Source organism: Corvus hawaiiensis, chromosome 2, assembly GCF_020740725.1.
Source record: "Corvus hawaiiensis isolate bCorHaw1 chromosome 2, bCorHaw1.pri.cur, whole genome shotgun sequence".
Taxonomy (NCBI): domain Eukaryota; kingdom Metazoa; phylum Chordata; class Aves; order Passeriformes; family Corvidae; genus Corvus; species Corvus hawaiiensis.
The window spans coordinates 83,743,827-83,766,332 of record NC_063214.1 but is presented as its reverse complement, the minus strand read 5'-3'; the positions used below and the strand labels follow the sequence as shown (position 1 = coordinate 83,766,332).

The 22,506-nt window shown below is 37.5% G+C and overlaps 1 protein-coding gene across 4 annotated transcripts in view; it reads left to right on the top strand.

The window, feature by feature from the left end:
• TMTC4 (transmembrane O-mannosyltransferase targeting cadherins 4) overlaps positions 1 to 22,506 on the top strand; it is a 56,621-nt gene that overhangs the window by 6,814 nt on the left and 27,301 nt on the right. For 3 of the 4 annotated variants that reach the window (XM_048295889.1, XM_048295888.1, XM_048295890.1), the window contains 5 exons: positions 379 to 494; positions 2,524 to 2,740; positions 6,699 to 6,786; positions 17,388 to 17,485; positions 19,559 to 19,651. In XM_048295889.1, the coding sequence (XP_048151846.1) occupies positions 379 to 494; positions 2,524 to 2,740; positions 6,699 to 6,786; positions 17,388 to 17,485; positions 19,559 to 19,651 (612 nt within the window). The remainder of the gene's footprint in view (positions 1 to 378; positions 495 to 2,523; positions 2,741 to 6,698; positions 6,787 to 17,387; positions 17,486 to 19,558; positions 19,652 to 22,506) is intronic. The other variant, XM_048295891.1, reaches the window with a different exon arrangement.

The window sequence follows — 22,506 nt, the reverse complement described above, 5'->3', positions numbered from 1 at the left end:
TTGTAGTTGGCCTTCTTCGCAAGATAGCCTACACCTCAAATCAAAGACTTTTTACAAAATTATAAGGTAAGGAGGTTTATGTGTTTCATATCTCAGCTATTGACCATCTTATAATCTGATGCAAATATAGCTCTAAATTGCATGTAGTTATGCCTACTTACAGAATCCACAATCATGGCTTTTACAATGACAGGCATTCAAGATGTGACCTTTATTGCAAACTCAGGTACCGTGGGTCAAATGTCAGTAGTGAGGCAACAAAACTCCTGCTATGTCCATGTTAGTGTGAGCTTGTATTAGTTAGAACTCACTTGTGTTTTAGCTGCTTTGAACCAAGGAGAAATGTTAAGAATCTGGTAATTTATTGTTTTCTTTTAGGACCTCAGGGCAGAAACCCCACTTGGGGACCTGTGGTATCATGACTTTTGGGGTAGCAAACTCAGCAGCAATACCAGTCATAAGTCATATCGACCGCTAACTGTCCTAACTTTCAGGTGAGACTTGAATTTTTGCTCAAGGTCTGAATATTTTTTAACCTCTATTGACTCAATTGAATTTAGGGAGGAGGCAACAGAAAAGGAGAGAACATAGTAGCTGGAGGGTAGTTGGATACCTTTCCTGAATATGATTTTTGAGTTCACTACCTTAATCTCAAATTGTGTTTTAATTTTCCAATGGTTTCTTTCCCAAAATATTCATTATTTTGACATTCTGTATTTCTATCTACTTTTCAGAGATTTCATTTTAATGCTCTTCTGTACCTGGTACTAGGGGCAGTGTAGTTTAGTATGTCCCAACATCAAAGAACTAGGAGGTGTATGTTCCCTTCACTTAGCCATGCTGCCACTTATACTGCTATTGTAGTTCTTGTTCTCTGCTTTCCTGCTGACCTTTCAAATGGTTTATTTTATAAATAGCATCAAGGTACTGTGGCCCTTTTCCATCAGCTCACTATATAGTCTTCTTACCTCTTCACTCCAATATTCTAACTTAAGTGAGTGTCTGAGAATCTAGTGAAATGTCTGCCTATATATAACTTGCTAGTTTTGTCAAATAACTAAACGTTTAAGAGGATTACTTTTGTAGATACTTAGCTTGTGTTTATTGCACAAAGATTTGAGCAAACAGTAGACCATGTAGAAATTTGGCACAGTAATGCAGAGAATATTTGAGGATTCAGTCTTAATTTCTTTATTTTCCCCACGTGACTCAATGGTGTCAGTGGGGACTTGGTGCTCATTCTGCAGTTGTCCATTCCAAGCCAGGGACTAAGTAAGTGCAGAGGAAATGTTCCCACTCTTAGTCCTCATATGCAAGCAAAAACTCTGACCCTTTGGGGTGGTGTCAGTGTTTTAAGTACCTAGCACTGTGCGTTTCACTGTCTATTGGTCTTTCTTCACATTTTCATCAAGAAAAATACGCAACTGAATAGAACGTGTCAGAGTCCTAAACCTATTAAAGCTTTCAGTGCATTACACGAAACATGCCTTGCTTTTTATTTTTTTTCTTGTCTCTGTGGTATATTCCATCTCTAATAACATTCTGGTTTGTTTAAAGAGTGAACTGGGATACAATCATTTCTGTATCTGAAAATATAGATGAGCCTGTGGAGATGGTCCGTAAAATGCTATTTTCACAAGTGAGAAATGGGTTTCCTTAATTTCCCTAAGCTCCAACTTTTATGTGTATCATATTTATAATAGGTTAAGTTTTTAAATAGGTTTCATTTATGCCAGATGCAGATTGACCAAATGAGCTATAAAATCCCCTATTCAAACTAAGTTTCTGTATATCTTACCTACTGATAAAGTATATGGATAATAGCACGATATTTCCCCCTTTTCTTCTCAGCCTCCATTTTACTGCCAAGTTCCTGTTTTGAATAAGGATTTAGACTGAATTTTCACTCACACTTCCTTCTGATTCTAATACTTGTATGAAACTTCTCTCTAACCAGCCTCACGAATCAGTTACCAAGATGTGCTGGCTACTTTCTGGGTGGATACTGATTGCACCCAAATGCTAGGACCTCTTTCAGATAGTATGTCAGTGGAAATCAGTCTCAGTGCATATTAGTTTCCTCACTGTGTGGTGAGGAAATTTAATTAACATAATTTCATCAAGTTGGCTGTTCTGGAGCCCAGCAGTATCCCCTCAGTGGGCTGGGTTGTTTATCCCTAGGATACTCCTGTGTTGCAACACTGAAGTTACTTTGTTGACCAAAAGCCACTTCTAAGTAACTATAGGTATGATTAACATAATAGTGCTAACATATGTCTTTGGAGAGGATAGATACTGTATCCATATTATATTCCATATGAATACCTTGGCCTAAAGACTGGGACCTGTTTCTACCTTGTTGTGATGGCTAAATGATAACACCATGCGTATTGAGACGTGTCAGCTTTATTTTTGGGTGCATATGTCTGATATGGTCTTGCTATGGGGTTGTTTAGTTTTTCCATTTGTATTTTTCTAACCATTGTTGTAATTCCTAGCCTTGATATTTTTGTTTCTATATAGAATTAATTACCTTTTTGCTGGAGGCTTCTACCCAGTTGGTTTCCATGTCATCAATATAGTACTGCATTGTACTATCTCAGTGTTGATGGTTGATGTGTTCTCCATACTATTGGGTGGACTGCAATTCAATAATAAAGGAAGACGGCTAAACCTGGCACCAAAGTCCTCTCTTCTTGCTGCTTTGCTCTTTGCTGTACATCCAGTGCACACCGAGTGTGTAAGTATTGAATAATTATCTCCAAAGATTTTTATTTTAGCAGTTCTTGACCATCTTGACTAATTAATTATGGCATAGCCTTATACTTTATACATTGCTTTTATATATTCTTAATGCTTCTCTCGGCCCACATCTTAACAGAACAATCAAATTATTATGGTTAGTACGTCCAAGGCTTGTAATTCCACCGAGCTAGATCTTACTAAGGAAGATAAATCATTCAAGTACAATAACTAAAGGAGGATAGCACTATGCTACAGTTTCCCTACCTGCTGGATTTCCCTAATTACTTTCCATTTCCATTTGCATTGATAAAAAAGCAAAGAGATATAAAATCAGAGTAGGGGCACTGTATGAAATTTGGATGTGACTCTTAGAATACTGCCTTCAGTTTTGCTGAAGGACAACACTGGAAAAAATGGAGAGTGCTCAGAAGAGCCGTGAAAGTGATTAAAGGGCTGGAAATCATCCTGTTTCATGAGAGATCAAACTCCACGGGTTTATATTTTTAATATGAAGGAGAAGATTAAAGGATTTTTTTTTTTATCACAGTCTGTAATTATGTACATGGGGAACACAGATTTGACAGTAATGGGCCCTTTAATAGTGCAGGCAAAAGCAAAGATGTGAAGATGCAGAATAGAAGCATGGCATGTGTATAGCAATCAATTAAAATATCTGACAAAAACGTAAAGTCCTTGTGTGGAAATTCTGTGAAGAGAAGATAGTGTTCTTAAAAAGCTCTTTTGCGCTCATAGTTAAGAAAATCTTATGGCCTTATGCTAGTGGGCTTGCTGGATGTGGTCACTGATTTCTTGATCTTGTGATAAGGAATAAATGAAATATAAAGTTATCACAGTATTTTTGGGGGTTTTGTTAGAGTTTGGAAGGTCTGTGCTACGGAAAAAGTACTAGCTTTAATTTTGATTTTGTCCTAGCAATGAACAGTGAATCCTACAGTGCACATTCTACATCTGTGGCACTGATTTTTCGTTTATTCACGATATGCCATGGTTTTGGCTTCTTGCATTTGCTCTGCACACAATTGATGGGGAAAAAGTTATTGAAAGCTGTGCTCTCAGCTGACTGGAGACCTTGCATGTATTGAAGACCTAGAGATGGTGCAAAGTTATGCATTAGTAATTTGGCACCTTTTCTGGCAGTGTGGCTAAAATATCTTGACAATCCTTCTCTGATGTTTGCTCAGCTGCACAATAACTTCTTTGTGAGAGTGCACTGTGTCAGAAGGGCCCCGCATATTTGTTCTCCAAACCCAGTTTTAGATGTCAGAGTAAAGTAGAACAAGTCTTCAGTGCCTTTGATGTTCTGGTATGTAAAGAGAAATCTTGTTTGAGTCTTAACTTTGTAGCAGACCTACTATTGACTCTTTTATCAATATCCATAAATTTATTCTTCATTCCATTTGACTCTAAAAATATATTTAAATCAGCATGAGAATATTAATAAGCCCTTTGTCATGTCAAATAAATTACAAGTGATGTGGCCTGCTTGCATATTTGAAGACTTGCATATGCTGCGGGCAAACATTGGAAAAAGAGGGGGGGAAAGTAGCATGCTTATCTATCAGGCATCTTCTAAGATACAGAAATGAACAAAAAAGCCTCTAATCATTTACATGGTGAATAATAAATCTTGCTGCAGTGAAGGAGTCATTACTGCTACAGTTCTAGGATGAGTGTGTGTCTGGCAGCATCTCTTAAAAAGCATTCCTTATGATTTTAAACCTGTGAGTTTTAAGTATCACGACATCCCGGTTTGGAAATGAGTTGACATATTTTGACATAAAATTGTGAAGAATCCGTCTGTTTGCTGCTTTGGGTTTTGGTTTATACAGCAAAACAAACTGTCATGTAAAACAGATCTTGAAAGGTGTAATGCTTTCAGTACCTATGTAAGGAAAACACTAACTTTTCTACCTACAAGTAAATACTCTTGTGCTATAGTTCTCTGCTCTAAAAAAGGCCTGTTCTTTGTAACGCTTCAGTGATGAAATGCTAAATGAATCATGGACATAAGAATGCATCTGATACTAATTTAAAATTGGTTTGTTCTTTTTTCCTTTGTTTGCCTTCTTACCAGAATCTATATGCCTTACCTTGCATTTTAGATAACATTGTGCTGTTGGAGTCATATGAGGCCGTGTGTGTTATTAGTCCCTCAATCTCTGCTGTAACAAGTGGACATTTATTTTCGAAATTGCGTCAGCTCACCTTAAGTTTTATCTCATTAGCAAGAGCGGCTCCTGAAGCAGAATGACACTTCATTATTTTCACCTTTCAAAGCACTCCACAGCTATTGAGTTAATTCCCGTAATTCCTTTGTATGATAGAAGAAGAAGCAGAGAAGTTAGGTGCACAGCTTTAGATAAATCAAGAAGTTCTTCTGAGCTAATTTAGGAGTCCAACAGTTTCTTCTTTTATGGTGCTCGAGTGAAGCTGAGGGTAAAGTGGGAGAGAGTCTCTGCAGTGGAATCAGTCATACTGTCATGCCTCTATGCTTCTCTTTCTCTGATGTTATTTAGAAATAGTTGTTCCATCATGTTACCCTGACACAAAAAATGCCCTTTTCCTATTTACTTTCTTCTTTCTGTTCCACACACAAAATGGGTCAACTGGTGTATTATACAAGAACTGAAGTTTCTGCTTTTGTCCCTGAAATATGATCACAAAAAGTGAATTTAAAAAGGAAACCTGTTGCTGTTCTGCCCTGCTTTTGTACTTCTCCTGAAAACATGGAACTCAGCACTCCAGGAAGCAGAGCTAGACTGAAAAATAAGGTGTATTTACATGATCCTTGCTCTGGGGGTATGTTCTAGTGCGGTTCCAGCATCAGGGCCTATACAGTTCCTTACCAACTCCATGTCATGATTTTCACAAAAAATTTGTGGTGTATCCTGACACTTGTGTAATTGAGAATTGAACGTCCAAAAGTGTCTTGTTCTATTTCAGTAAGTTATTGTAAATGGTTATGGGGTTTGAACCACAGTTTGCAGATAGCCCTGAGATTGCACTTGATTTGAGTAAGTTGGCACAGATCTCGAGTACAGAGGTCCCAGGATGTGCTTCTCATTTTCTTTTGTATTAGTACAGCTTCTGTTTCAAGATGAAGTTGGACATAGCTCTAATGCAGTCAGTTAATATAACACAAAAAACTGCCAGAGGGGGATTCTTTTTCTTTTTTTTTTTTTTTCCCCCCTGAATCTGCAAGCTGGAAGCTATTTGTCCATTCTGAGTGTTCAGATTGCAATTTGAAGGCTGGCTTGTCTTCTGAAAGTGAACAGTCTTGATTTGTGTTTCAGAGAGCTGCCAATTTAATTGTGGTTCTGGATGTTTGGCTTCCAAGCCATGTAATGGCTTCAAATTGAAAGAGAGTAGATTTAGATTAGATACTGGGAGGAAATTCTTACTCTGTGGGTGGTGAGGCACTGGCACAGGTTGCCAGAAAAATTGTGGATGCCCCATCCCTGGAAGTGTTCAAGGCCAGGTTGGATGGGGCTCTGAGAAACCTGGTCTAGTGAAAGGCAGGGGGGTTGGAACGAGATGGTGTTTAAGGTCGCTTCCAACCCAAACTGTTTTATATTTTCATGTTTTCCAAGTGTTCTACTGAAATGCAATTTGGTTCAAAAAACAGATGGAATTGTGTAGAGTCTAAATTTTATTCAGTGAAGTCCTCCTTCATTTCTTAAAAAAAAAAAAAAATTCATAAACTAAAAGTTTCATAAACCAAAGCCAAACCATTTATGTAGTTGATACTAAGCAATACCCAATAAAAAATAAAATGCATCTTAAAAAACTAGATATAACTAATCCAGTAAACCAAGTTAAAGAAAAAAAAGTCATACAGTTATATTCTATTATATATTTCACTTTACCTTTACTTCAGGTTTTCTAAGAATAGAAATCTGATAATTTGAAACTTCTTTTTTTTTTTTTTGAAGGTTGCTGGGATTGTTGGCAGAGCAGACCTACTGTGTGCCCTGTTCTTCTTGTTGTCATTCCTTGGCTACTGTAAAGCATTTAGAGAAAGTAAGCATTCTCTTTGCCCCTTTAATTTCCTATTGTGTGTATTTTCAGAATTTGTACATTTCAATGAAGTATAGCAAAATTTAAAAAGTCAGACTGATTTGTTTACCCTCATAAAATATTTTTTTAAAAACCCCGCTTTAGCAGCTATTTATTGTTAGAAATTCTGAAGAGGTTGCAGTTCCTAATTCCTGTTAAACACTGAATTTATTTTAAGAAAAGTCCATTTTTTAATATGCTTATTTGCTAAATGTTTTATAGTTTAGAATTGTAATGAATTATTTTAATAAGTATTTTAGAAAAAAAATCAAACCTAAAAATGTATATTCTTAAATATTTTACTACTCTTTATGCCATAATGTTTGGATGTCTTAAATGGGAGTCAACTTTTTGGAACCTTACTTGTATTTTTAATGAATTGCAAAGAATTATTCATATGACTAAGCCTTCTAAATTCTTGCAATATGCAAGTGCTGGCATATAATGCTGAATATAGTGTTACTCATAGAGTTTTTGTAAGACAGCTGTGTTTAACATGAACAATTCCTCGGTGGATGTTTTTTCAAGTGAGCTTTGAGATCTCTTGTATTATTTGATCTGAGTGCAGGTTGGCAGTTCAAATACAGTTGTGGAGAAATTATCTTGGGGCTCTGTTAAATAAGCATGCAAGAAAGCACAAGTTCATGACTATGAAAAGCTATGCAGGACATGCAGTCTGGTATCTGAATGTGCTCTGCCGCAGGAAATAGGGGAATCATTTGGTGGACCCACAAGGAGGTGTGTTGTGAAGAGCTTGTCTGTCATTCAATAGGCACGGCCTGTAATGATTAACCAGAGCTGGCAGTGTATTTCAGAGGTACCTGAGCTGACATTGTGATCTGGCTTAACAACATAGTCATGGCACCACAGAGACCTTAGTGTGAGCTGAGGGGAGTGAGTGAGTCCACAGTGAGCTGTAAGATGCTGTGAACAACTCCTGCTGGTTCAGTTCAGATTGTTTGGAACTATTGTGCATATTTCTATTGCTGATATAATAAGTTTATCTTGCCATTTCAAGTGTTACTTAGGATGATTCCTGTTTACTTTGGATATATTTTTCTTCCCTTTGAGTAGGTTTAATTTCTTTTAACTGAGCTAATGATTTATTGATGAAAAGATGCCTTGGATTCTTGCTTGTTTGTTTATTCTTTTCTCACCTATTTTATTGGATATGATTGTGCTTATGATGTTTCTTATATTAGTGGTAGAGTAAGATAGACAAATCAAAATATTGCCTTATGTGTTTTCCAGTGCACTGGAGACAATTATATATAGGACCCTCTAATTAGTTTGTTATAGAGGACATCTCAGGAATGATTAAGGATGTGTATTCTGGTTAAGGATGCTCTTCAACTTGTGAAGGCCAGTTTAACAGCTTTTAGAAATCAGCATCTATGTAATAGTATTCTTGGACTGAAATTTGTGTCATTGATACAGAAGGAAAATGGTGTAAAGACAAGATACGAAGCAGCACGTACAGATTTTTATTGGACGTTACATCATAATGGGGGGCAGATGTGTCTTATAAGCAATTTTGCCAAGGAAAATTATAGTCTGCCAGCATTGCCTTTCAGCTCAGTTTTCAATGTTTACTGTCACCTTCACTGCCTGCTTTTCCCTCAGCAACTTCTTTAAGAAATGTAGACTGCCTTTGTACACAAGAATTTGTATCCAAGTTACATACTTGAGCCTTTAACCTTCATTGCTGCAAAGGCACACTAATGACTCATCAGCCAGGAGCTTATCAACCAGGCGCTCCAGACCTTTTTCTGCAGAGCTGCTGCCCAGGCCTTAATTGTTGTGGGATGCTGTGTTTGATTTTCATGAGGCCCATTCCTCCAGCTTGTCTTAGCCCCTCCAAACAGCAGTCCTGTTCACCATTGTATCCATGTATCCTCTTGCCTCCAAAGACCACAAGCAGTTTTACTTGCTGCCCTTATTATAATTCATTTTCCTTTGTGGAGGGGAGGTTGGTCTGACCTGCAGCTGTTTGAACATGAGTGCTTGTGTAGGAAAGGGCGTGTCTGTATTGGAAAGGGCAGCTACAAAGAGAATGGAGGATCTCTATTCACCAGGAGCTACATGACGAAGACGGGGCAATGGGTGCAGATGCACTGGGAAAGGTTTCACCTTGATATAAGAATTTTTTTACAGCAAGAACAATCAACCACTGCAACAGTGTCTCCAGAAATGTGGCAGAGTCCACATGACTGGAAGTTTCAAAGATGCATTTGGACAAGGGTCTAGGTGATCTTGTCTAGGCTCCCTTTCACACAAAGATTGGACCAGATGATCTCTGGAGGCCCCTTCCAAACTGAGCTGTTCCTGTGATTCTTTGTATGAAAGGTTTTAGGAAGAGGTAACCAAATATGAGGAAGTAGCTGTAGTAGAGAATGACTCTTCAGTGTGTTTGTAAAGTAAATAAAAAGTTTTACCCTTGGATGCCTCCATTTTGGTGGTATGAATTTCCTTCTTTTGTGAACAATTCTTCTAGGTACTCTCAAATAACAGGTTAAATAAGGAGTAAAGAACTTTTATCTGACTTTAGCTGAGTTTGATTCTGCATAGATTGAGGGAGTCAATCCCAAATGTAAGCTGGTCTGACTGTGAATATAAGAACATGCATTTTAAAAATATGCACATACTATTTAAAAAGCAGACTTAGACAATGTCTCCTAAGCAGCAAAGTACCTTTTCTTCTCTTAGAATGTTTTCCTTCTGATGTCAAATCCTCAAGATCCAGAATGTCTGTGATACTGCCAATGCATGTTGCTTGTTCTAGAGCAAGTTAAGAGCTGTTATTACATCATTTTCTAGGTCAGGCCAAGAAGGTAATTTGTCTTTGATTGTGAGAAAGAGAGGGAGAAAACAACCAAAAACCCCTCTGTGTATCAGGTTTATGTTCCTAATCAAATAGAGATGCTTTATGGTGATCCTACACAAAAGTGGGTTGTACCTGTTTGTTCTAATATCATATTTCCTTTTGTCCTGCTGGGTTTTCTATATGTTAAAGGCAAGCATGGCCCTACACTGTAGGTCAACTGCATGTGTCTTTGTTCCTGGATTTGGCTGTCACATTTATATAGAGCTTAGCTCACCAAATTTTTACAAGGAGTAGAAGAATTATCAAAGGTTGATTTTTTTTTTTTTTTTATTGTTACCAATAGATGTGTGGTAGTATGACTCTTTTGGAGCACTTAAAAGAGGGTACAACTCTTCAGACTGTCGGGATTTGTGGCCTGCATTTCTATTGTCTTTTGTATATGGTTACCAAAACATGTTTGATGCCAGTTTGTTTTTATTTCATGAACTTTAAGTGATCATCAGAGTAAAATAAACATTGAAAAGCCTGAGTTGATGCTACTGACATAGTTGGGTCAGTAACATATATTTGGCTACCAGCAGCATCCCAATGCTATTGTCAGACAGATTACCTAAGCCTTTAGTAAAGAACCTGACTATTCTTGCAGCAAGGCAATGTGAAATTTGTGTATGGCTGAATTCAAAAAACCTGTTTATGTTTCACTGGTTTAGAAAAAATTAATAAATTGTCATTCTTTAAAGAAAAGGGGTTAAAAATTATGTGTGAGAGAGAGTGGTTAGTGCTTTTTTTTCACTTGAGAAAATGAATGTAAAGATTTATAATTTTTTTTTTTTTGCGTGGGAGTAGCAACTCATGAAATGTCTGAGGAGGATTTGGAAGTACTATGGGGAAAGTATATGTAATAGTGAAAACAGTCAGGAGACCAGAAAAATATCAGTGTCAGGCTGGAAAACTTCCAAAGGAAAATAATGGTTTTTATAAAGCTCAAGATATACTGCAGCTTGTTTGCCTGATTTATTTGTGGTTTCAGTGGATTTTTGGGTAGACAGTTTCTTTTAGCCAGAATCTGTAGGTTTTGTTGGCTTTTTTTTTTGAAGTATAAGCATTTAACACACTATGTGGGCTATAGTTATGTCTTACTGAAGTTCTACAATTCTGTTACTTTTTCCCAATATACCGTTTTCATAGTTAGCATCTTTGAAAGGATAACATTTATAATTGCAAGGAACTAATCTGTTGTTCTCATTCTGTCCTGCTGTTTTAAACACAACTGTGGGGACAAATCCACTGCATAGGCTTTGGAGACAGCAAGAGCTGACAACTGTTTAGGTATGTTCTGAAGGGAATTGTGGGTTATTAACTTTGTTGAATTTTAATGCAGCTTCTCTGGGAATTCATAAGGCATTTTAAAACTGCTGTAGTATTCATTTTTGCCTTCCTTTGTCTTCAGTTTTGACAGTGATCCAGTTGCATGTATTTGCCATCTGCACTGGCGATCTCTGAGTAACATAAAATGAGGAGTTCGTGACTTGATCCATGTGAATAATATTGGTCTGGATATTAAATAGGGGATCAACTCTTTGCTCATATGCTATGACATCTAAAAATTACTTTGTTCTGGTTGTGTGTTTCTGTTTTGTTATGTTTTGTGTAGCTGTCTGTTAATCATCTACTAGTTCATTGCTAATTTAATAAAGCATGCAAAGGAGTGAAGAGTTTTGTGAATATTGGAGGTTTGTATTATGGAAGTTTTCCTACAGACTGGAAATATTTAAGTCTCCTGTGTGAAAGAGATCATTGTTAAGATATGGGGAATTTGTTAGCTATTTTGCAATTGGTCAAGAGGTAGTCACTATTGTTAAACATGCGGGCCCTGGTTCTTCAACTGTGTGCCCTACCATTCATATTTGAACACATTGGGAGAGAGTAGTTGTAAGTGAAAAACCTAATAATTTTATGATTTTAGTTGTCTGAGGAAACACTATGACCTTTTTTGTGGTAGAATTAACGCTAACTTTCACTTCTCCAAGATGCTGTAATTCAGGGGATAGATGCTTCCTTCATTGCGGCCTCTAGGTAATGAGTTTGAGATGGCTGATATGTTTAGGAATGGCATTCTCTACTGTAATTTCATTATTAAGGGAAACACTGAGCTGAGCTGCAGTAGTATGTACATTTGGAGACACACAAGGAGATTTTGGGCTTAATTTAATTCTAACAGTGGATTCTTATGTGATCTTTTAAGACTAGGTAATTCTTCCCCCTTTGCTTAGCAATTCACAAGCAGGGAAATCTTAGAACTTGGTTAGAAGAATATTTGTAGCAGTTTAGTTGGAAGACACTATCCCCACAGACAAGGCACATTAATGGAATATGTGAGTGTTTGTGATCTATTTCAGTTAAAAAGTAAAGCTTCTTGCAGGAGCTCAGCATAACTTACTTTGCATCAACCTTTAGAGGAGAAGGTGCTTTCACAGAATCAGTTGCTGTGTTTCACTTAAAGATGGTGACTCCTTAAACTGCTCCAAGCTGTCACCTGGCTGACTCTAAGTTGCTCAGCTGGGTTTGAAGAATGAAATGCTGAATGCCTAAGTGTCTGAATTGGTAGTAATTGCTTTGGATTTTGTTAGTTTGGCTTTACAATAAAACTAAGCTTAGTAGTTTAAATGTAGCATTTTCTTCATATCCTTCACTTCTAAGGAGTTTGTTTTCATTGACCTGTGGATTTAGGACACCAGAAAATAAGGTCTCTTGAAACAGGATTAGTGTTTAAGTGCACTGTCAATGTGTTGCTCATAAATTTAGGATCAGTCAATTCTACACTATAAAACACTTTGTGTATGCATCCTTGCTCTAGAAATGCTTATACTCAAGTCTAGCAGCCTAAATGGAGGAGCTGTCATGGCTTTTTTATGGTTTACATAGGTTTTTCTTGAATTCTCTCAACTTTCAGACTTCATGTACCCCTAAAGAGGGACCATCTGAGCAACGCTTTTTGGGTTTGCGTAGAAACACTACATTTTTCCAGCTTAAAAAAAAAATAAGCAAGTACTCTATTTCTTTGGCATGCTTACAATTTTGTCCATCTGTTAGAATGGCAAAATGCCCACTCACAATATGGTGTACCAGCTTCAACCAGGCACAGGTGCCAATGAAAGATTGGTTTCGTTTTCTGACACAAGATTTTACTGGTGGGAAGCAGCGCCATATTAGGGGAATATGCTTTGTTAGACTGATTGCTTCTGTTGGCATGTGTATATCTCATAATAAGCACTTATGCAGTGCTTTACATTTTCAAATCACTGTTAAAAAAAAATAAAATTGAAGGCATTGCTGAATGACTGTCCTTTGTATCTATTTTGCCAGCCTAGTTTACTGAGATTTCTGCAGTTGAGGCGGGGGGTGGTGGGGATGGAGGGATGTTGTGCTTATTGACTCAGGAACAAGCACAAAATAAATGTTTCTTAATTAAAATTCTTTCTCTTGCTGAAGTTTAATCACTGATGAATTTTGATAATACTACAATTCTCTGTATAACTGTTGATTTTTTGAGGCTGCAAAAGAAAACAAAGGAACAGAGATTATGCTTTTCAGGAGGAGATCTTGTTTACAGAATCACAGAATGGTTGAAGGTGGAGGGGCCTTGAGGTCACCTGAGCCGACCTGCCCACACAGGGTAAGCTAGAGCCAGTTGTCCAGGAGGCTTTACTGCAGGATTTTGCAGTTCCCCTCATTAAGCCATACGAGGTTCCTGCCAGACCATTTCTCCAGCCTGACAAGGTCCTTCTGGAGAGCACAACCTTCTGGTGTATTGGCCTCTCCTCCCTGCTTGGTGCCATCAACAAATGAGCTGAGGGTGCCCTCTGGACCATTGTCCAAGTCATTGATGAAGAGGTTGAATAGGACTGGACCCCTGAGTACCCTGGCCTTCAAGTAGACTTTGTGCCACTGATCACCACCCTCTGGACAAGCCATTCAGATAGTTTTCAGCCCACCTCACTCTCTGCCCATCCAGCCTGTTCAGCATCAGCTTCTCTATGAGGATCTTATGGGAGACTGTGTCAAAGGCCATATTAAAGTCCAGGTCTTTGATGCTCATTTTTTACATCCTTCACTATTTCTCTTTTGCTGGATGTTTTTATCATCTCTGAGGGTCCATGCTTAAACTTGGCTTTGCTGGGCAAGCTGAGACATTTCTTGCATGTGAGACTTGGGGTGTTACCAAGAAGACAAACTTGTTTCTGCTCAACTTTGAGTGTGTGCCTATTGAATGGCTTCAATTTTCTTTTATTTGGCTGGACAATTTCTCTATGCCAGGTTGGATGGGGCTCTGAGCAAGCTGGTCTAGTGGAAGGTGTCCCTGCCCATGGCAGCAGGTTTGGAATTAGATGACCTTCCAAACCAAGGTATTATATGATTCTGCGGTTTTTCCAGTTTGTCAGTGGAATTCTGACTTCTCCTTTGTATGCTTCCTGGCCTTAATAAGCATATTTCTTATTCCACCATCCAAACGGAATAAAGACAAAGGAAGAATCCAGTACAAAATGTTATCTTTACTTTTTTTCACAGCAAGCTAGTATCTTAATGTAGGTTTCCAGCTGTTATTTGTACCCATTCTATAACAACTTCATGCAGCCCATATAGTTTGTGGCATATTTCACACTCTTTCCATTCTCATGCCTTTGAGAAGTCAAGGTATAGAATGTTTACAGATTTCCTTTTTTCAGGAAGAGGTTTTTTTTCTGTCCAAGTCAAAAGTTATACTTAGTTCTATATAAATGATTAAAATATTTGGCAAACAATTAATCATATTCTTTTATGTTTTAGAGTGTCACCTAGAAAATATTCTGTCTAAGTGTAGCAGATTTTTTGTAATTTTGACCAGTCACCTTAGCTTTGTATCTGTAGTCTGTCCTTTCATATTTTGTTCCTTTTCAAAAGCCGACATGTAGGCATTGCTTTATTTTATTTCAAGCTCCCAGAGGCTCATGTATTTTTCATGATTTCGCAGAGGTAACAGTTGAGGTTCCTCTGGGTTGTACAGACCTGCTGAAGTGAGTGTAACCAATCATAATTTAAATCAGTTTAACTTCTCTGTCAGTTCTGTGTCTTGTAGTTCGCTATTTTCGCTTTTGTTCTTGCTCCCTTTCTGCTGATGCTGTACTTGCCACCTGATTGCAACTGACCTTTTTGGGAAAAGATGAAGGAAAAAGGCACAGAACACGTCCATATTCTTGGCATTGTCCATTTTATTTCCCAATGAGTATTGGAATAACTCCTTCCTCACTACTCTTCTTGCTAATATATCTATGGAATTGTGGGGGTTTGTTCTTTACATACACTACCTTTTCTCATTTTGTAATGTGACCTTTCTGTGTTTGTTTTTTTATATGAATGTGCTGCTATTACACTTGTCCTTGATGATTTGACCTAGTTCCCTTTATTACTCTTATATTTTGAATCATCAAAGCATTTTTGAATTGATAGCTGCTCTCTTACTCTGTATATACTTCCCACTATCTTCTGTGTTAAGATAATTTGTATTTGTGTACTGAATACTGCTTCTCTGAGAAGTGCTTATTTGTCCTGACCCCTTTCCACTAGAATTCGATTCTGAGAAGAAGAAATCTCTCAATGGAAGAAAGTCTCCTTCCATAAATGCAGTAAAGTCCATTGGCTGTCTTCACTATTTTCCTTTTTACACTTACTAAGGATGATTGATGGTCATTTTGTGAACACAGTCAATTACTTTGCCTTCAATCCCTGCATCCTCTGTGCTAGTTTATTTCTACATTAAAAAAATTAAAACAAAATTGGTTTTCAAGAACTGGCTGAACAGTCTGTTGTACTGTAAAGTCTGAAAAGTTGGGGAGCTCCTCAAAGGGATGTATTTAGACAGAATTCTTTCTGTCTTAGCAATACTCATAGAACAAACATTGAAGGTCTTTCCTCCATGAGTTACAGCCCTCAGCTGTTCTTCTGTATAGTTGATGTGGGCTGGAGTTTCCCCGTTGCATTTTAATTTTTTTACTTCCAATGTCTCTTTATTCATTATGTATTTTGTATTTTCTTGCTTTGTTTTTAGCATTATTCAGGTGTGTATGACTTCTTTCCTAAAAGAAAGCTCTCTTTTTATCTTTATAATATCTGCACCTCTAATGTTAAGTCTTACCTCACCTCTGGAGACATAATTTGGAGTGGAGGGAGAAGGATCAAATGCCCTCTAAGTATAGCAATGATGAATCTCAAACATCTTAATATTCACTCTGTTGAAGCTTTAGAAGCCTTAGGTAAGAAAGGAGTGTTAGAAGTAACCTCAGAACCTGTCCTTCCACATATTTTTGTGAAAAATTTCTGCTCTCTGCCACACAAAAGAAGTAGCCTGGTTCAAAATGAAAGAGGAGGCCAATGTCAGCAGATCCTTTTCAAACTTGTGGTTATGGTTTGTATCTGACCCCAACATTTGAGGTAGTGTACTGGTTTCCCTGTATAATCAGTACAGGGTTACTTCTCTGAAGGGTGTTCTGCTGCATTTCATTAGGTAATTTAATCCCTAAAGGTATCCTCTTCTCATGGCCAGTTATAAAGGAAGCCTAGTGTACTATCTTAGGTGTAGGTGCCTACTTCTGGTGAAATTAATCTTAATCTTGCCATTTACCCTTTCCCTAGGCCATTATTGCCATTCTCTTTAAGCACAGAGGGTCAAACCCTCATTAGCAGTAGATAAGAACTGCTCTAGAGATCAAGGAAAGTAGGAAAGGGGTTCAGTCAATGAATGCAAAGTTCAACTTCGTTTTTTCACATTCCAAGTCAAAGATTGATTCTTGTGATGCCTGTAGAGCCCATGTTACTTGAATCAAGAAACTGCCTCTGAATGAGCAGAGTGCTTTCCTCTGTTGCTTGCACCTATGGAGTAGAGGTTGTGACTCATATGTTTTTATGTGAAGTACCCGTGTATTCTGTGTGTGATAGTACCTTGGCTTCAGTAGGGTTTATTGTTAGATTCATCTCAGATATGCCTGCTTGTAGTACCCAAAATCAGCTACATGGTACAGTCTTTAAAGACTTTTTCTTTGAGTAGAAGCTGTAGTTGCTCCTGATCTCTTAACCCCAGAGTTCCTCACCCTGCTGTAAAACTGCTTCCTGCATGCAAGGACTAACTGCTCCTGCTCAGATACTGACATATTTGAGCTCCATGGCATTCTATTGCAGTGATAATAAAATGACATGTGGTACTTGCTAAATGCAGGAGCTCTGGAGAAGCAGCTCATTGTGCCTTTGTAGACTAGACTGCAGTTAAAACAGTTTGCGTGTGTGACACTTCATGGGTAACTATAATAAAGAATTTCTTGTTCTCGTGGTAGCTTGGAAGAGAGTGGCCAGTAATGACATCCTTAGCTCTAGCTAAGGATGATAAATGTCTCTAAACATTGGGAATTAACCTTTGCAGATGATGAATTGTGAAAACTATGTGAAGCTTCTGCCATTCTAATTAATCTGGCTAAAACATCGAGCAAATAGGGAGATTTCTAATGTCTCCAAGAACAGAAAATGACTGCAATAAAGGGACAAATGCCAGCATATTGCAGGAGGTGCCCTATGTTTTTTAAGTCTATGTATCCAGATCTTGACTGGTGGAAAAGATTGTGATACTAAATGCTGTTTATTTTTTAAATTCTAATTTTAATTTACCTTCAAGTGTGCAAAATGCCTAAAGATATGGCATTCTTTATTTTGACAGGTAAGGAAGGATATACGTTTTCTGTATTCTGGGTGCTGATGAGTGTTATCCTAGGTGCAATAGCCATGCTGTGCAAAGAACAAGGAATTACAATACTGGTAAGAATTCTCTTATTAACTGAATTTTGACTCAACATCTGTCAGGTGTAGTTGTGAAGTCTACAGAAATTAATCTTATCCACAGCTAATGAATGACATGCGCACCTTTTTGTTTAGTTCAGAAAACTAGTTGATGTTGACAAAAAGCAGTATTCTGGTAAAGCTGTCTTGATTGTATCCCTGCCAATCTGTTGAAGTTTTTCACTATAACTTTTGTAAGCAGGTTGCATATATTTTTGCAAAGTTTAAAGGTTTTACAGCATTAGTTTTGCTTTTGTTGCCCTTGTTTTTGAATGTAATTCTCAAAATAGCACGACTACAAACTTCTCATTGAAAGCTTATGAACAAAGATATGGCTAGAGGAGAGCATTTTTAAAAGCTCCTCCCCCTTGCTTTTGTGAACAATGTAATTATAATTAGGGCCATTGTTGATGCACTTCCAGTACTGCATCTCTTCCTTTTGTCCCTTATTTAAGGATCTGTCTATGAAAACAGATGTAGTTATTGTTTGTGTTTATTGTGGTCTGGCTTTTTGTAACTTCAGTGAAGACAATTCTCTTATGGGTGACCAAACTGGCGACCTGAAATGCTTTATCTGTGATTTTTACCTTTTATATAGCTATATATCTTTATAAATAAATCAAATTTACAGCTTTAGCTGACATAGATAAGCAACAGAATCAGAAAATTCTTTGCATCAAGGACCCTCTTGTCCTTGCTGGAAGAAAAGGGAAAAGAAATTACAGAAAACTTCTTGATTTGGGACATTTTTTTGGATAGATGTTTGTAGACTGATATATTTTTTGAAGGTGTCTGTAAGGAAAACGTAAGAAATTCTCTTAAAACATGGTGTGATTATTTATTCTAGAAGCATGAAGTAATTATATGAGCTAGCAGACACAAACTATTATTGGATTTGGGTTTTTTATTTGTTTGCTGTTGCATTGCTGGGATGATTATATTGTTGTGCTAAGGGGCACAGGTCAGAGGGATAAAGGGGTAAATCACATATTAAAAAGATTACTTGGAGGCTGAATGTATTTTTCAGTAGAATTCTTGCCTTCCTATCTCCATGTGAGTGGGCCAAAAGCCTTTTAGCTGCCAAGTGGCCGTTCTACATGGAACCAAGCCACACTCTAACCTATCTTCTGTCCCTTCCCTTTGGCTGTTAGTGATGGCCTTGTGGCCTCCCAGTGTACCAGCTCTTTGCTTCACCTGGAATTAGTTTTACTGTCTTTTTTCCACTTAGTCTTTAGAACAGTGAGGTAATTTCTGAAATTATTGGAATATAGGATAAATACTCAAGAATTATCAGGGTGATATGCTGAAACTTTGAAGCGGAAATGCTGAAGCTTGATTTTTGCTGGTAACCTCAACAGAATTACCCCTGGATACATTGATACAATACATTTTGTTTGTCTGCTTGGAGGTAGTTATGTACAAGTGTAGTCCTCCAAAGTGCTGAATGTGTTCTAGTTTTATGTGTAGTGGCTGATGTCATATGGAACTCTTCCTTTTTTTCTTTTTTTTTTCCCAGCAGCTTACACTGTGTATATTGTTATAATTGCAAGAAAAGCAAGCCTGATACCTGAGTTAAATCTTTCTGAGCCTTTGTCTGTACCCTTTAAAAACAGTATTTCTGAAACCTGAGAGTCCAAAGATACTATCAAACAAAGAATAAGTAGAAGGCTTAAAGAAATTCCACGTTACTGACAGAAGCCTTACCTTTTGACTGCAGCATTTACACTGCAGAACATTTTGGGAAGAAGATGGAGAGCAGAATTCTGTTGTGACCATGCATGTGTTATCTAGCTTGCTGGTACATGGTATTCCCTGAAGGGTTATTCCATGTAGCAAGAGAATTCCCATTACAGTAAAAGTTATTCTACTAATCTGAGCTCCATTTCCATTCTGCCATCATTACTACCAATGTATCTCTTCTCTGCTTGTTTGGAATCAGAATTAAGATGTACAGTAGGTCATGGTAGAAGTGCAATTTAAGATGTATTTAAAAGAAAATATTTGTGGTTAGCTGCTTCATCTTATGCTGTTATTTTTCTCTTTGTTGCTTAGGGTTTGAATGCAGTGTTTGATGCACTGGTGATTAACAAGATAAATCTTTTGGAGCTCATTCGAAAGTTACTGTATAAGGACAAGTCATTGGAGGTGAGTCTGGGAGGTTTTGTTCATTCTTAGAGATTTTGTTCATTCTGGCCTTTCCGACAGACATGCCCTAAAAGACAAAGATTCGGCTTCTGACAGTTTTGTTGCTGTTGAGAATTAGGGAAAAAAAAACCCAACCCAACCAACCAACCAAAAAAGGCATTGTTTGTTAGTCAGCCTAGGAAGGCATGTGCTATGACATCTTTGCAGCAACATGAGTAGTAGTGGGGTATTATTAGAATTGCATTGGATAGTGAAATCCCTTCCACAATTTTTTCAACAATATGTTAAAAATGTCGTATGGAACAGCTGACTGCTTGATGTAACAAGTTCTCTAGGGTCAGTAACTATACACCTGAAATGGCACTTAGAATGGTTTGGTCCAAATAACAAGAGAGAGAGAGATTTATTCAGATTCTTAATGACATAGTTAGATGTTTGAAAAGTACATTAAAAACATATTATGTTAATGGTAGCAGCTTTGGAGTTTAAAAGAAAAAGTTATGTTGGCACTGATAGTTGCTAAGGATTGATTTTTCTGACTTTCATTAATGTCACTTTATCTGGTATTGTCTCAAGTAGAGTCTGGCACCTAGTATCTGCACTGGCAAACAAATAACAGAAAAAATCAGCCTGAGATGAATGATGGATAGCAGTCAAATAGACCTACAGCCTACTAGAACATTGCTGCTGTTGAACAGCTAAGATTCTCACCCAACATTCAACAAGGCAAAGGAATATTCCTTGTACTTTGCTTCAGTCAGTGGTTTCACTGCAGAGGAGTCTCACTAATGTTTCTGAGTGGCACAGGTCCTATGGGGGTTTTAAATTCCTTTTCAAGGAGTGAAATGAGGAGCTTCAGGGGAAACCAGGGAAAGTAGGTTCTCTAGAACTGACATAATAGATTTGACCAAGGAGGGCTAAGTTGAGGAGTACAGGAGTATTTCATGCAGCAAATAGGAATGCTGGGGAGTTTTGCTGTATAAGGAGACTAATGTCAACTAGAATATGACAAGGGAAGCATCTAGAGCTGTAGGGAACTAAAGCAGAGCCAGTTCAGAATTAAGTGCTGGAAACAAAAGGTAATAAGTAGAATGTCAGGAGTAAGTGGCCAGTCAGCCTCACATCAGTGCCTGGTAAGATCATGGAACAGATCCTCCTGGAAGTTATGTCAAAACATATGAATGACAGGGATGTGACTAGAGGCAGCCAACACAGCTTGACCAAGGGCAGATTGTGCTTGACTAATCTAGGAGATTAATCTGGAATGGAGAAGAGAAGGCTCCAGGGAGACCATCTCTCTAGGAAGCCTGTTCCAGTGTTTGACCAGTAATAAATTTTTTACAATGAGGGTGGTGAGGCACTAGAACAGGTTACCCAGAGAAGTTGTTGGATACTCCATCCCTGGAATTGTTCTGGGCCAGACTTGACAGGGCTTTGAGCAAACTGATCTAGCAAAAAATATCCATGGCATCCCTTCCAGCCCAAACCATTCTATGATTCTGGCGAATGTGTCAGAGTCAAACCTTTTTGGAGGATTATTCTTTAAGCATGAAGAGCTCAGAGCATGATTCTTCTGTTTTGTGACTTTTAAATGGTTCTGTCTCAGTGAAGAAAACATCAGATGTGCCTTTCCCCTCTTATTTTTTTGATAGAAGTAATTAATTTTAGCTCCTGTTACCTGCAAAAATCTGTTCTGCTCTTTTCAAGGAAGTGTATCTAAGATTGTTTTGCTTTGTGGAAAGGCAGATCTTAAAAACTCTGCAAGTAAGAACTTTTTTTTTTTTCTTCCTGATTGAGACAGGTTTCAGTTTCATGCCAGATTTCAGTTAGCTCTAAATCAGAGAGGATACAATAACACTTCTTCCACTTTCAAATTCTGCCTACCGAGAGATTTTGTAGCAATTGTGAAATCTGGTCTTTAAGAAACTGCATGTACTGTTAAATGAAATGAAGCCTGGGACAAGAGATTTTGTGTAGTTGATAATCTGTCATAAAGCAGTTATAAATTTTCACTATATGTGGTTCTTTTCATAGCACAATTTTCTTCCAAAAGCTATTTTATAGGAAAACCATTCCTAAATCCTCATTGTGGGGACTTTGCTTACTGAGATGTCCAGATTGGAAGCAGCCATTTGAGCACAAAGGCTAGCTTATGTAAAATCAAACTTACAGACTGCTTTATCCTTAGGGATTCACCTAAATATTTTACCATGACTCTGTTGTCAATTACAAATACTAAAAAGCAATCTGAATATTGTTTTTAAATTCAACTTTCCCATCCTATTAGAAAATAAATATCTTCAGCCAGGGCACTGTTAGATGTCTTTGTTCAGGAAGCCTCCTTTTTTTTTTTTTTTTTTTTTTTTTTTTTTAAACTTCAGACATAGCTAATATAGATCTCCTAAACAACTCTGGTGATCCTTGCTAAAGAGCATGTTCCACTAAAAGGTAATAATAATAATTATTGTGCCATCTTAAAGCTGTGACTGGTGTATTGTTATACTTACTGGTGGTTCTGTTTCCCATCTCCACTGGTGAAGCTTGAAGAATCTCTATAGTGTACACTGGTTTGTTGTTTGGTTTGGTTTTGTTGGGTTTTTTTTCAATTTATGCAAATGATGTGTGCTTGGAGAAAATGTGTTATACTTTCTGGAGAAAAAGATGTAAAGGTCTGTCAAATTTACTGTCTACACCATCGCTTCTCTATGTTTTATGTGAGTTGCGCTCTTTACACCCTGAAGTGTATATTATAAAATATGTGATGTAAATCAACTGAATTAATGTAGATCAAACACAATCTTACACTTTTTCTGATCTTAGGTAATTTACCCTGAAGTAAGTGATTTGGGTGCCTC